The sequence below is a fragment of the Thunnus thynnus genome, chromosome 23 (assembly GCF_963924715.1).
Source record: "Thunnus thynnus chromosome 23, fThuThy2.1, whole genome shotgun sequence".
Lineage (NCBI taxonomy): Eukaryota > Metazoa > Chordata > Actinopteri > Scombriformes > Scombridae > Thunnus > Thunnus thynnus.
This window is the reverse complement of record NC_089539.1, coordinates 7,330,053-7,342,409: the sequence shown is the minus strand read 5'-3', so window position 1 is coordinate 7,342,409 and position 12,357 is coordinate 7,330,053. Positions and strand designations below refer to the sequence as shown.

The window sequence follows — 12,357 nt, the reverse complement described above, 5'->3', positions numbered from 1 at the left end:
AGCTTTTTTGTGAGTACATTCAGATACTGGAGAAAAGGTACAACAGTGTCTTTCTTGAGTTCCTGCAAATAATGACTAGTTGGATAAAACTTGTGAAGCAATTTCAAGGGTATCAAAAACAAAACAAAACAAACTTACTACCAAATATCTCCAACAAATATGGACCAATATGAGCCGACAGAGGGTGTACTTATGATGTCTTGTTGAAAAAAGTTGACAGATTGCCTTATTTTTATACTTAATTATTATTCATGCATGTGTCGCAGCACAACAAAAGTATTTATCGCGTATTTTTACGATGTACCAAGGAGATGAGTACATATAATGGATGTATTATAAGAGCTCTTCTTAAACATCCATAGTACATATTCTATGTTGTAGCAACCAAGATGAAGTCAGCCGACCGCTAGGTGGCGTAAGAGCATAAAATGTCGTTAAGTGTCGTTGACTGTCGCTCTAGGTCGGGTTAGATAGTTTTGTTGTTGTGCCGCTGCTTTCCGCCACCGACAGCAAGGAGCCGCATCAAATGTGCTGTTAAACCTTTTTATATGATAGACTCTTGTATTTAGTTAATGTCCAGATATCTGTAACACTGGTAAGTTAGGTTGAAAACAGGCTAAAATGCTCTAATGTTTATTACTAACATAATTCGTTCAGGAGCATTCAGTTAAGTAGCTATGTTAGCATTAGCTAATGTCAGCTAGTAGCCGGTGTTTGGGTTTAACGAGTTACCTTGTTAACTGGTGACTTAACTGGCGACTGTGGCTGTTGAAAACACGAACAGAACACGTACATGTCCTCTTAAAAGCCTGTAATTATTTTACTTTCATCAAATTTACATACTCGTCTGTATTTAATATCTACGCTAAACATTTACGTAAGTTAAACCAAGACGCGTTCACTTCTCGTAACGTTTCTTATAATGTGCGAAATAAACCGTAGCCTGTAAGTTGGCAGTGCAGCTATAGCCTATCTTGAGACATTATGCAGTCATCTTCAATCGGCAAGTGGCCCATATTCAACCAATTAACATGTATAATTGCAAGTTCCTCAGTATTCGCTAGCTGCTCTGCTAGTCTATATTTTCTCCACATTAAAAGTAACTTCAATAAATGTTAATGCTTCTTGTTGGCGACACTGTTTGATGTACATATTGTAGGGAAAAAAGGACTAGACATATCTATATATATACTGCGTTGAACATTCAATTTAAGATAATTTCAGGCTTCCAGGCTTTGCGACAGCTGCACGGCAACCACGGTCTCGTTCGGCTGAAAGTCACCAGTTAACACGGTCACTCGTTAAACCGAAACACCACTTTCTCCTGGCCTGCTTGGTATTAAGTTACTTACTTACATACAGGTATATAAGTAACAAATGATTTGGGCATGTCGTTGCATTTAATGAATAAACCCTAAAAAAATGAGGTAAACTAGCTTTTGCAATTCGGTTCCTACCTCGTAGTATTGCAGAACTGAAATTAAAGGAAACTTGTCTGTTTGCAGGTAACAGAGGCTCTGACAGGCAGCTATGTCGCTGTATGATGACCTCGGCGTGGCTGCCAGTGACACTAAGACGGAAGGCTGGTCCAAGAACTTCAAGCTGCTGCAGTCCCAGCTGAAGGTGAAGAAGGCGGCTCTGACCCAGGCCAAGGTAGGCACATGAAACAAGTGTTACAGCATGCACTAGATTGGGTAAATATGTGAATGCATGACCAGAGTAGAGAAGGGGTGGGAATCACAGATGAACTCACAATACGATACTATCACAATATTTTTCCCACGTCAACAATATATCACAATAAAGGACATTCTGTGATACATGATATATTACTAAGAAAATAAATAATCTACGATACATATCATGGTATCTGTGACTGAAGAAGAAAGAAAGAAATATTTAAAAGAGGAGGAAATAGTCAGATAATATACAATGTTTATTAACAGTACATTAGTTTCACAGAAAAGAAATGCCACCAAGTATAAGTATCACAACACTGCTAACTGTAGCCTCAGGTTGTGCCTCTCATAGATCTGCTGGCAGCGTTAGTAAGAAGGCTTGGATGGTATCTATTTTTTCATACTTTCATATCTTCTTGACATTTCACCTGTATATGCAGTATATGACGTTTTTGTGTAAAAAAAAAAAAAAACCATAAAAGCTGAGCTACTGGTGATAGAAGTCATTGTGGCATGTATGACATTGTCTAGCCTACAATGCTGTTTATCTAATATGCGCATACAGACACATCGGTGAGCTGAACAGAGATGATGTGCGGGGTGGTGGTGGCAGACCGGCAGTTGAATAAAATCATGTGGCTAAGAAACTGCTTTTGGCTAGCCTTTCTCATCGGGACTAAACCCAAAATACTCCCAAACTGGTGAAGAGGCATTTGTCTTTATTACTAGTCCTGCAGCGTTATCCCCACCACTCACAGTTACCATCTTTCTCAGCTCAGCTGCTTGTTCCACCAGTAAAGACTGACCTCTGGTGGTGCGTGCTGTGCACTATAATACATCACCTCAATACAGCATCTCCATTTAATAGAAAGAGGAGCATCTGTATTTTTGATGGTATTGACAATCATACCTTCAGGATTTCTAAATACCCTGGTATACCTTGATACTGCCCAAGCCTATAAATAAGACTGAGACAACAGAGAGGCGACGTTGTGCTAATAACCCAAAGATTTATTCCTTTTCCAGGGCAGTAAACGCAACACACGACCCGACGATAACTACCTGTGCTATATTCAGAGCTTTACAAGATATTTAGGGCTGATGAGTGATGACGGTAACATTGACTGTCTCTGTGTGTGTGTATAGACTCAGCGGATGAAGCAGACCACTGTCTTGGCTCCTGTCATTGATCTAAAGAGAGGAGGCTCCAGTGATGAGAGACAGATCACAGACACTCCTCCACATGCTGCTGCTGGACTCAAGGTCTGTCTTATTCAGTGAACCTGGTCATCAGAGTTAATGACATCGAGGTGTTTTAAGTTTATTAAATGCTTAGATTGTTTCAAGTGGCCTGTTTTTTTTGTTGTTGTTGTTGTTTTTGACTTGATTCAACTGGATCTTGGCTAACATATTGTTCATAATATGATACAGAGCAGTGCGTGAGGTTGTGGACTCTCATATTTTGGACTTCCTGTGTGTCTGTGGTTCCTTCAGGACGCGGTGCCCAGTGGTTTCTCATCTGGAGATGTGCTAATCCCGCTAGCAGACGAGTATGACCCGATGTTCCCCAACGACTATGAGAAGGTGGTGAAACGACACAGAGAAGAGCGACAGCGGCAGAGGGAGCAGGAGCGGCAGAAGGAGATCGAGGAGAGAGAAAAGTACAGCCGTACTCGTTTACTCTGCTCACAAAGCAAATGAAAAAACAGCAAGAGAGAATTTATAAGTTTAAAGGCCTAAACGCACTGGAAGCGTCTGACGCGCGTGTTTTGAATTACACCCATTGCGTTCAATGGACGAACACGCAGTAGAAGCGTTACGACGCACGTCAAACTGCCTTGACGCACCTACTCCGATCTTGTTTCGAATTTCGGAGCGCCAAATGAGTACCCAGCGCCCAAAGCTGTTTTCTCTGCAGCCAAAAAAGAGAGAGAGGAAGTGCAAGTCAGCTGAAAGAGAGAGAGAGAGAGAGAGAGAGGCGGTGGTCGAGCAAGCAGAGCGAGCGGTAGTGAGAACAAAACCTCTGAATGAGAGAAATAAAAAGTTATATTCTGATTATTTCAGTCACGTTTTAACGCTCAAGTAAATAACCATCAAACAGTCAACAAATGATTTACTGTGGACACAGATGCTCTTAGTTTCAGTTTCATTTTCCTCCTCTGCATTTCTCCTTTTCATTCATTCATTAAATCCAACTAGCGGTTAATACAAGGACAAAATTTGTGTTGGTTCTGCGGTGTTGGAATTTCAAATCTGACGCTTGCAGTGTGCCATAGGAGCATCAATTGACACGCGTCAGTTATGGCTCCCAGTGCGTTTAGGCCTTCATAGAAAAATAGAAAATAGGAATAGTACTAATAACTATAAATTAGGAGAACGAAATAATTGCAACATGTCAGGGTTTTTCTTCTAATATTTGTATGCAGCAGAATGATATGGAGCTTTATTTGATGCAGTTACGTCATCTTTGGTGCAGTGTGGTCTTATTCTGTTGTGATATCAAGACATGATGCATCTGTACAAGTTTGCAGCCGCAATGTGGGTCCAAACCCAGAAAAGTTCTCAAGGATTAGTCACTTGTCACGTGACAGTAAACTGTAGGAAACTAGAGAGTCGTACTGAATTTTTGGTGAAACACAGGACTCCTGTTTGAATCTCGGTCTCTGTTTGTTGCAGGAAAAGGAAAGACAGGCACGACGGCGGAGCTCCAAGCGGTTTCTCTCGGTTCCCGGCAGCAGAGGGCGACTCAGATGAGGATGAGGAGTACGAGAAAGAGCGGAGGAAACGAAGTGAGTGTTTGACATGGCTTGGGTTAAAGTTATGTCATTATTACATGTGGAGTGCCTGTAACTGGAATGTTTTGATACTGATTAACAAATGAAATTAATCTCAAAGTCAAAACAGATCATTAAAAAATGTATCTCAGTCAAATAATAGAAACTCATGTTACAGTCTGAAGGCTAGTGTTTATCATCATCTAATTTTAAAACCAAGATGTCCTCAAATGACCGATCATGAAACACTTTTAGGAAGTGAAACCATTTTTTTTTAGGAATTTCTGCTTTGTTTAGAGAATGTTGACTGTGACTTAAAGGAAAACAGAAACTATATTAATACCTAAGAGTCACTGAATTGTATGACTGTGTGGAATTTTGCTTTTATCACATGGTGGCTTTTGTTTGTGTGTTTCTGTTTCTCTCTTTCTTAGGTATGGGCGGAGCAGCCATCGCTCCTCCTTCATCACTTGTGGACAGAGACGGTAAGTGAGACGGTCTCTCAGGTGAAACAGTATTCTATTGAGTTTATACATCAATGGAATAAATACACAGTAATATCAGAAAAAAGCTTGTTTAAGGCCAAAAACAGACTTCACGGTAATCCTGTGTGAAATGACAGGAAGGCACATTGTTATGTTAGATAGTAATAAAGGCTTGTAACATGTATTACATTGTGCATCTTCTGAATGAGTGAAAAAAGGAAGATATATAAACACCAGTCTCTGTCGAGTGATTTTAATCATTTGATTAATTAGCAGTTAGTTTGTCCAGTAGAGGGCGACATTGTTTACATAAACACTGTGTGAACTTCAGTGCAGAGTCCCAAGGATGGAAAAAATGAAGGCAGCCTTCTTCAGTCAAAACCTTCTTCAGGCATTTTCTTCATTTTTGTATTTTAATTGAGGAAGTTAAGTTTTCCAAAGCTGCTGTGATGTTACAGTAGCAGAAATGAAAGAACAACCATGTCAGCTTAAATTCTTGCTACTATGCCTAAAATAATTCTCAGACTATGAAATTGAACAAATAAAATCACCTACAAAATATTCTCATTATTATTAACATGAATTATTATTCTAAAATATTTCCAATCCTCAGTGCAGCACTACACGTCACTACTGGTTGTGTGTTTCTGCAACAGGCTCCGTTTCATACCCTTACGAGGATGAAGGTCGCCCTGCCAGAGGCTCAAAGGCTGCCATCCCTCCGCCTATGTATGAAGACTCAGACCGGCCACGCTCACCGCCCGGACCAACCAGCTCCTTCCTGGCCAACATGGGGTGAGTGCGACGCACATAACGCACTTATGCACTGCGTAATAGTGTCGTGACGAAAGGAATTACCGAAACACAGAAATCTAATGTGAAGTAAATTACAGTGCGGACAAACTTTAAATCCAAGACCTTCTTTCTCCCGTTCCCCCGCAGAGGAACAGTGGCCCATAAAATCATGCAGAAGTACGGCTTTAAAGAAGGCCAGGGCCTGGGGAAGCACGAGCAAGGCCTCAGCACGGCGCTGTCAGTGGAGAAGACCAGCAAGAGAGGCGGAAAGATCATCATAGGCGACGCCGCAGAAAAACGTAAGTACACCCTTTGTGCACCTTTTTCTTTCTTTTTTTGTTTTTTGTTTTGCTGTTACAGTTCTCTTCTCACAATCACCGCTTGATATGCTGCACTCTGTATTTCTTCACCCATTTTTTTTCGCCTTTTCTCTCTGCTTGATCTGATGTCATTTCTCTGTCAGCTGCATGGCAACGGACCTTAGCTCGTATCGTCTCCGGCGCTTATGACGTCACCTCGTTGCAACAGAAGTGTCGATCTTTTCACATGTTATTTGCACTCTACGCCTGTCACTGACATCCCAACAGTGTCATTTTAGCATCTGTGAGGTGTTTTTTTATGTGACTTTGTGTGCACATCTTTGTATTTTTTCATTTTGTGTATGTGTGTGTGTGTGTGTGCGCGGCTGTGTTTGTGTTTGTGTGTGTGTGACTGAGCAGCAGGGTCCAGCCAGTCAGGTGCTGCTGAGACTTCAGGCGGAGGCTCTGCAGGTTGGCCTCCACTCCCATTTTCTTTCTGCCATACACATATTGTGATGTCATACATATCAATTACTGTGTGTGTGTGTGTGTGTTTGTTTGCATGTGTTTTATCTCTGAATAGTGGGGTCCATAAGTCTGAGATCAAGATACTTCTATTTTGCATTTGTTTCGAATGTAACACTATTTTTTTCATTACAAATGATAATATCTTAGTATCTGGTATGTCCCCTCTGTGCCCATCCATAAATGTTCAGGGAGGTTGAGGTCAGGTGACTGTGGAGGAAAGATCGTGACAGTCGGGACTCTTTGGTCTTCAAGTAGTTCTTGCAGAGCTTTGAGGTGTATTTGGTGTCATTGTCCTGCCGCAGTATGAATCTTTCTTCACAAATATGCAAACCAGAGGCTCCAGCATGTCTCTGAAGAATGGGGAAGTACTTCTCTTCTTGCTCAGGGTGGAGTCACTTTGGTGTAGATATCCAACTCCAGAGTAAGCAAAACAGCCCCAGAGTTTCCCATAATCACAATGCTACTTAGTAAACTTAAGGCACAGCCATATTTATAAATATGAACTGGCTGCAAGTTGAGTTTGGTGAAAGAGCCTCTGATGAGTAGATCAAATCTACCTGAGTGTCATCTGACCTTTTCTACAAAGGAGTTAAGTTGGTCAGCGCCACAAATAGAAATAGAAATAGCGCAGAATGTCATAACTCATTGTGTTTTTACATGTTTCTGAATCCTCAAACTTTCTGATTATTCCAGGTTTAATATAAGATTTTCAATGTGGTCTCAGACTTTTGGACCCCACTGTATGTTTTTATCTATCGCCATACCCATTTACCATATTGAGAGCAGCAATGCATTATGTCTGTTTCAAAATGAGATGCTTCCACCCAAACCTTCATTTGTGAGGAGAGTTGTTCTGCTTGATGTGTATTAGTAACGGCCACACCTAACTTGTTTTCTATGCAACATCTCTGCCAGTGCTGCAACCTGCGCTCATTTTTGAAATGTTCTGTCTACAGTTTCCGCAGGAAGTGGTTTTTAGATCTAAGGCAAGCTGTTTGCTCTCAGCCCAAACTTACTTTAACTCTCTTAACAGCTCCGCTTCTGATTCAGACTTGCCTGCATCTACTGAAAGTTTTACTTCTGCATTTAGCCTTTTTTTCCCCCGATTCTCTTAACCTATCGGTGTCATCAGTCACATGAGAAAAGGCTGTTTACGAGCTGCAATCCCTGTGAGCACAGAGGTGAAATGTCTAAGTGCACATAAACTAGAGATGAAGTGGCTTAACAAGATGTGTTTATTTGCTAAATGACATAAATATCTTTGTTTTTGATGGAATGATTTTAACCTGAAAACAGTGAGTCAACTTGTTTTTCAGTTGCTTTTGGCCACTAGATGTCACGGCTGAACACCAGTTCCATCGCTGCTTCGGTTAAGTTGTTGAGTTGATTTTTTTTGAAAGGCTTTACAACCAATCAGCAGGAAGCCTTGTTATCAGCTCTGCACAGTACAGGATGAGAGTTTAGATGAGAATACAGTCACTTTATACCTTCTCACAGTGTTCTGTAATTGGAGCGGACACTTAATGTTCGCTGATCCCCAGTTTAGGGACCAGTGTCTTAGTGTCTGAGTGACTGGAGGGACGAGCTGATAAGTTAAGATGTAATATGCACTGCGTGTGTACATGTGTCTCTCATATGTATATATATATATATATATATATATATATATATATATATATTTACACACATACAGTATGTCTCTAGTGTTCACTTCAGTGAGGCATTTATCCCTCTGCTGCTCAGTTTTTCAGGAATACTAATAATTGTATTTCACCCAGGTGACCCACTTAGAGTTTCTGACCTTAAGATATGAAAATAAAAGCCAGCCAGACGTGACAGAAAAAGTAGATATCACTCAGTTCTCATAGCATTTTTCTACAGCTTTTGAACAAAAGATGGGCTGAATAGTTTGAGTTATCGTGTGTATTGAATCCAGCTCTTTGCCTTGAGCAATACAACATGATATGATAAAACTTATTGTTAAACCTGCTCCAGTTACTTCATCCAGCTCAACAGCAGCTAGTAAATATACTTTTCAGAGGAAAAAAAAAACAAAAAAAACCCCACACATAACCTTTAACTCTGTTTCCGTCCAACCAGCGGACTCTTCCAAAAAGTCAGAGGCGAACCCGCTCACAGAGATCCTCAAAAACCCAACCAAAGTGGTCCTGCTGAGGGTATGTCTGGACAATTCTGAACTTCTGTGAAATAAACAAATAAACAAATGCAAAATAGTTTAGGCTGTTATGCTAACCACAACTGCAAAACAGTTTTCTGGAGGGAAAAATTGAAATGCAGCTTTCTTGATCGGATCAGTATCACTGAATAACATGAAATATTAGTCCTCTTGATGTCTGTTTTCTAATTATTCAACAAAAGTGACCACACAGTTCACATTTAATGTTTCAACACAGGAAAAATGGTGAAAAACTTATCACGTAGTGTGATCTGATACCAGAAATGATAATAACCTAGCGTGAGTTGAACTAATCTCAAATGAGTTCTCTCTGTTGGTTTTTGATCATTTATGTCTTCTAGTCAGAAAACAGAAACAATACAAGAACTTGTGAAAGAAAGTCAAGGCATTTTCAGTGCATTAGACCCGTACATAATGAACTGATCAAATTAACGCTGTCATATAATAGTATCAGTGTGAAAGAAGGCCTCACACGTGCGTTTGTTTGGTAGAACATGGTGGGCCGAGGAGAAGTGGACGAAGACCTGGAGGGAGAGACGAAAGAAGAGTGCGAGAAATACGGCAAAGTGGTTAAATGTGTCATTTTTGAGGTGAGAGGAGCGTATGACGAGGTTTGATCAGATGAAGTCATTTATGAATCAAACAGAAACAAATCACACAAACACACTTTGCTCCTCAGATTGCAGACGTGCTGGACGACGAAGCTGTCAGGATATTTCTGGAGTTCGAGAGGGTGGAGTCAGCCATCAAAGGTCAGTGTTTACTTGTTGTCTTATGACCACAACCCTGAATGAGGCTTATAGATGAGCTCATTTGATATTTTTTAAAGCCTAAACACATCAGAAGAAATAAGCCACATAGTCATTTGACACATAGAACTTTTAAGAACACCCGCATCAAGTCACGTCGCCTCAAAAAATGTTAGTCTTGGCTCTGCGTCTGCATATGTAAGCAGCTGTTGATGGGAGGTCAACTTCATGTAATTGCATCACTTTCTCCCTACCATTGTATAACTGCTCTATTAATGTGGGTGAAAGTGTGTCCCATTCTAATTGCGTCGGCCCAGATCAGAAACAAGGTGAGACTGGGCTCCCTGCGGTGTTACATCACACGCGGCCCAGCAACCCAACCGTCTCCCTGCGGCCCCCCGTCAGAACCGCGCTTACATCACAGCTCTCAGAAAGCAGGACAGACGCTCAAAGAACGATACGGAATTAGATTATAATTATCACACCGCATCATCTTTTTCTATAGATGATGATGCCGAAACATGTTATCACTGCCAGGAAGGAAAGTCTCTTGTTTTGTGCTGCTCCTAAAACTCTGAAAGGTTTTTAAAAATGTATCATACTGTCTCCATAACCAATACAGTACAATAACACATGTTGGAAATCTGATGAGTTTTACAGCTAAATGGTATCACAGTGTCACGTTAGGCTCACACAGTCTAATCACTACGATGTAAAGTACACACACATGTTGTGTTTTGTACGTCCAGTGTCGGCACACTGTGGGGTTTTTGAATAAAAAGTACTGTGACGAGGCAGGAAACGTGCTGACTGCAGCGATCAAGTGTCCTTCGTGGAAAAAGGATGGGACCCATTACCGGATCGGGGCGTACACACACAAACATCGCAGTGTTCATTGATAAGGTCAGAACAGAATTAGCACTGTGTATCTCCTTTTTAAAGGGACGTTACCTCGGTGTGTGTGTGTGAGGAGTCGGATTTCAAGACAGCATCTATATTTTGCCTCAGAAGGTGTAAACAGTTGTGAAGGTGTAAACAGCTCTGAAGGTCCAAGCGAGAGAGCCAAAGCAATGTTGTTTTTCTTTCCGAGGGCTTTTATCGCCGGCACTTGGGGGCAAACTGTTAGCATCACTTATCATCTTTTCACAACAGTCTGTTCCACACAAATCAAAGCATTTCTTTGCACAACGTGAGACGTGTCCTCACTGCTTCGGAGGGGAAAATATCAACAGCAAAACAATCAACTGTCATAAACAGCATTTTAGTGCTGTGTTAAAGAATGAAATTGAAAGAACAGTAAAGAGTTAGCCTATGAATCAACTGTCAGTGTTTCTGACGTCAACTAACCAAAGACAGGAAGTGTCTTTGTGGAGCTGTTGTTTTGTGCCCCTTTTATTTATCATACAAATCATTAAGAACTGTATTGTTGAAGAGTCATATAGAAACCAGTCTCTACACCCACAGTAACAGGAAATGCATAGTAGATACAAACAGGTTAGATTCTCAGCTCCAGTGATAGACACAACATCGTTCAAAAAATATAGCGACCTTTTCTCAGTTTACTTACACCCTCCTGTGAACATGCATGTGAAAGCCCCTTCACAGGAGCTTGTTAAAAGGCATTCTGGGGAAACTGAAGAAACCACCAGCTGATCACAGAGATTGTCTGGTTGCAGTCACAGACCTTTATCACAAATATCTCTTTGCATGCTGCAAACACAAGCCAGAGTATGTGAAAGAAGGCTTTATGGGGTTTAATTGCGTACAGTCTGACCATAACCTCCTCTCTCCTCTGCAGCTGTGGTGGATCTGAACGGACGTTATTTCGGCGGGCGAGTCGTCAAGGCCTGTTTCTACAATCTAGACAAATTTCGGGTTTTGGACCTTGGCGAGCAGGTCTGATGTGCAGCACCAACTGACACTATGAACACAGATGATCTCTCCACTTGTACATAAACCTTTTTTTATATTTCCTGAACAGCAGTGAAGTGTGAATGTAGTAAGTCCACCTTGTCGGTTATGTTTTTTTTCTTCCTGTGATGAAAAATACCTTTGTGTCAAGAAAAAATAAAGGGTATAAACTATGTCTAGTCGACTGTTGTATTCATACATGTATCATTTTGCCATGCAAATATAAGTTATTTGTTTGTTATCTGAGTTGAACATTAAGTCCGTATAGCAAATGATTCTTTGAAATCCATTTTTAGAAATCAGCCTAGTCATGCTGACTAGGCTGCGGTTGTTTTCAGTTTCAAAGTGATGTATATTCCATCCTGGTATAAACACATTCTCGCAAAACAATAAATTAAACTCCATACTTCAGCACATCCTGTTATAGAGCAGCTTGCACTATCCAAGAAGCCTAGTTTCCCTCTGAATTTCGTCTGACATAACGCCAGTTCCACAGTAGTGTTAACTGGTCTCCAGGGCCTGAGAGTCTTAACTTAGCCCTGATGGATTATGGGAAGGGGACTGGGACAGTGAAAGCAGCCCCAGCCTCATTCAGAACTTATGTAAGTGCGCCTCAGGGCCCCCAGAGGTTCCAGTGAAAAACGTCAGGAGGGATCCCACCGGAGCAGGCTTAATTCTGATCGAGAAACAGGTTGGGTGGAGAAATGGAAAACAGTAGAGAGACCCATTTGTGTGATTTCATTCCATCATTCATGCTGCAGGTCTACTAGGGTCAAAGGTCAAGGAAATATGAGCCAATGGGCAGAAGCTGGTAAAAACAGACGTCTGACCAGCTCAGAAGAGTATTTAATCTACTACTAGCCTGACAGGATAAGAGCACAATTAAAAATACATTTAATTTGAAGATATGAGAGTAACAAACTAAAACGTACAGACAGAT

General features: G+C 41.0%; 1 protein-coding gene across 2 annotated transcripts; it reads left to right on the top strand.

The window, feature by feature from the left end:
- The first annotated feature begins 445 nt into the window (after nt 1-445).
- On the top strand, nt 446-11,592 carry rbm17 (RNA binding motif protein 17). 2 transcript variants are annotated; one of them, XM_067581632.1, is made up of 13 exons: nt 446-595; nt 1,506-1,653; nt 2,826-2,942; nt 3,174-3,340; nt 4,356-4,468; nt 4,888-4,938; nt 5,595-5,733; nt 5,881-6,032; nt 6,453-6,503; nt 8,661-8,737; nt 9,249-9,347; nt 9,437-9,509; nt 11,305-11,592. In XM_067581632.1, the coding sequence occupies exons 2-13, from the start codon at nt 1,531-1,533 to the stop codon at nt 11,406-11,408; spliced, it is 1,266 nt and encodes a 421-aa protein (XP_067437733.1). In that variant the 5' UTR covers nt 446-595; nt 1,506-1,530; the 3' UTR covers nt 11,409-11,592. The 2 variants fall into 2 exon arrangements, with proteins under 2 accessions (XP_067437733.1, XP_067437734.1); XM_067581633.1 differs by lacking the exon at nt 6,453-6,503.
- The last annotated feature ends 765 nt before the right edge of the window (nt 11,593-12,357 follow it).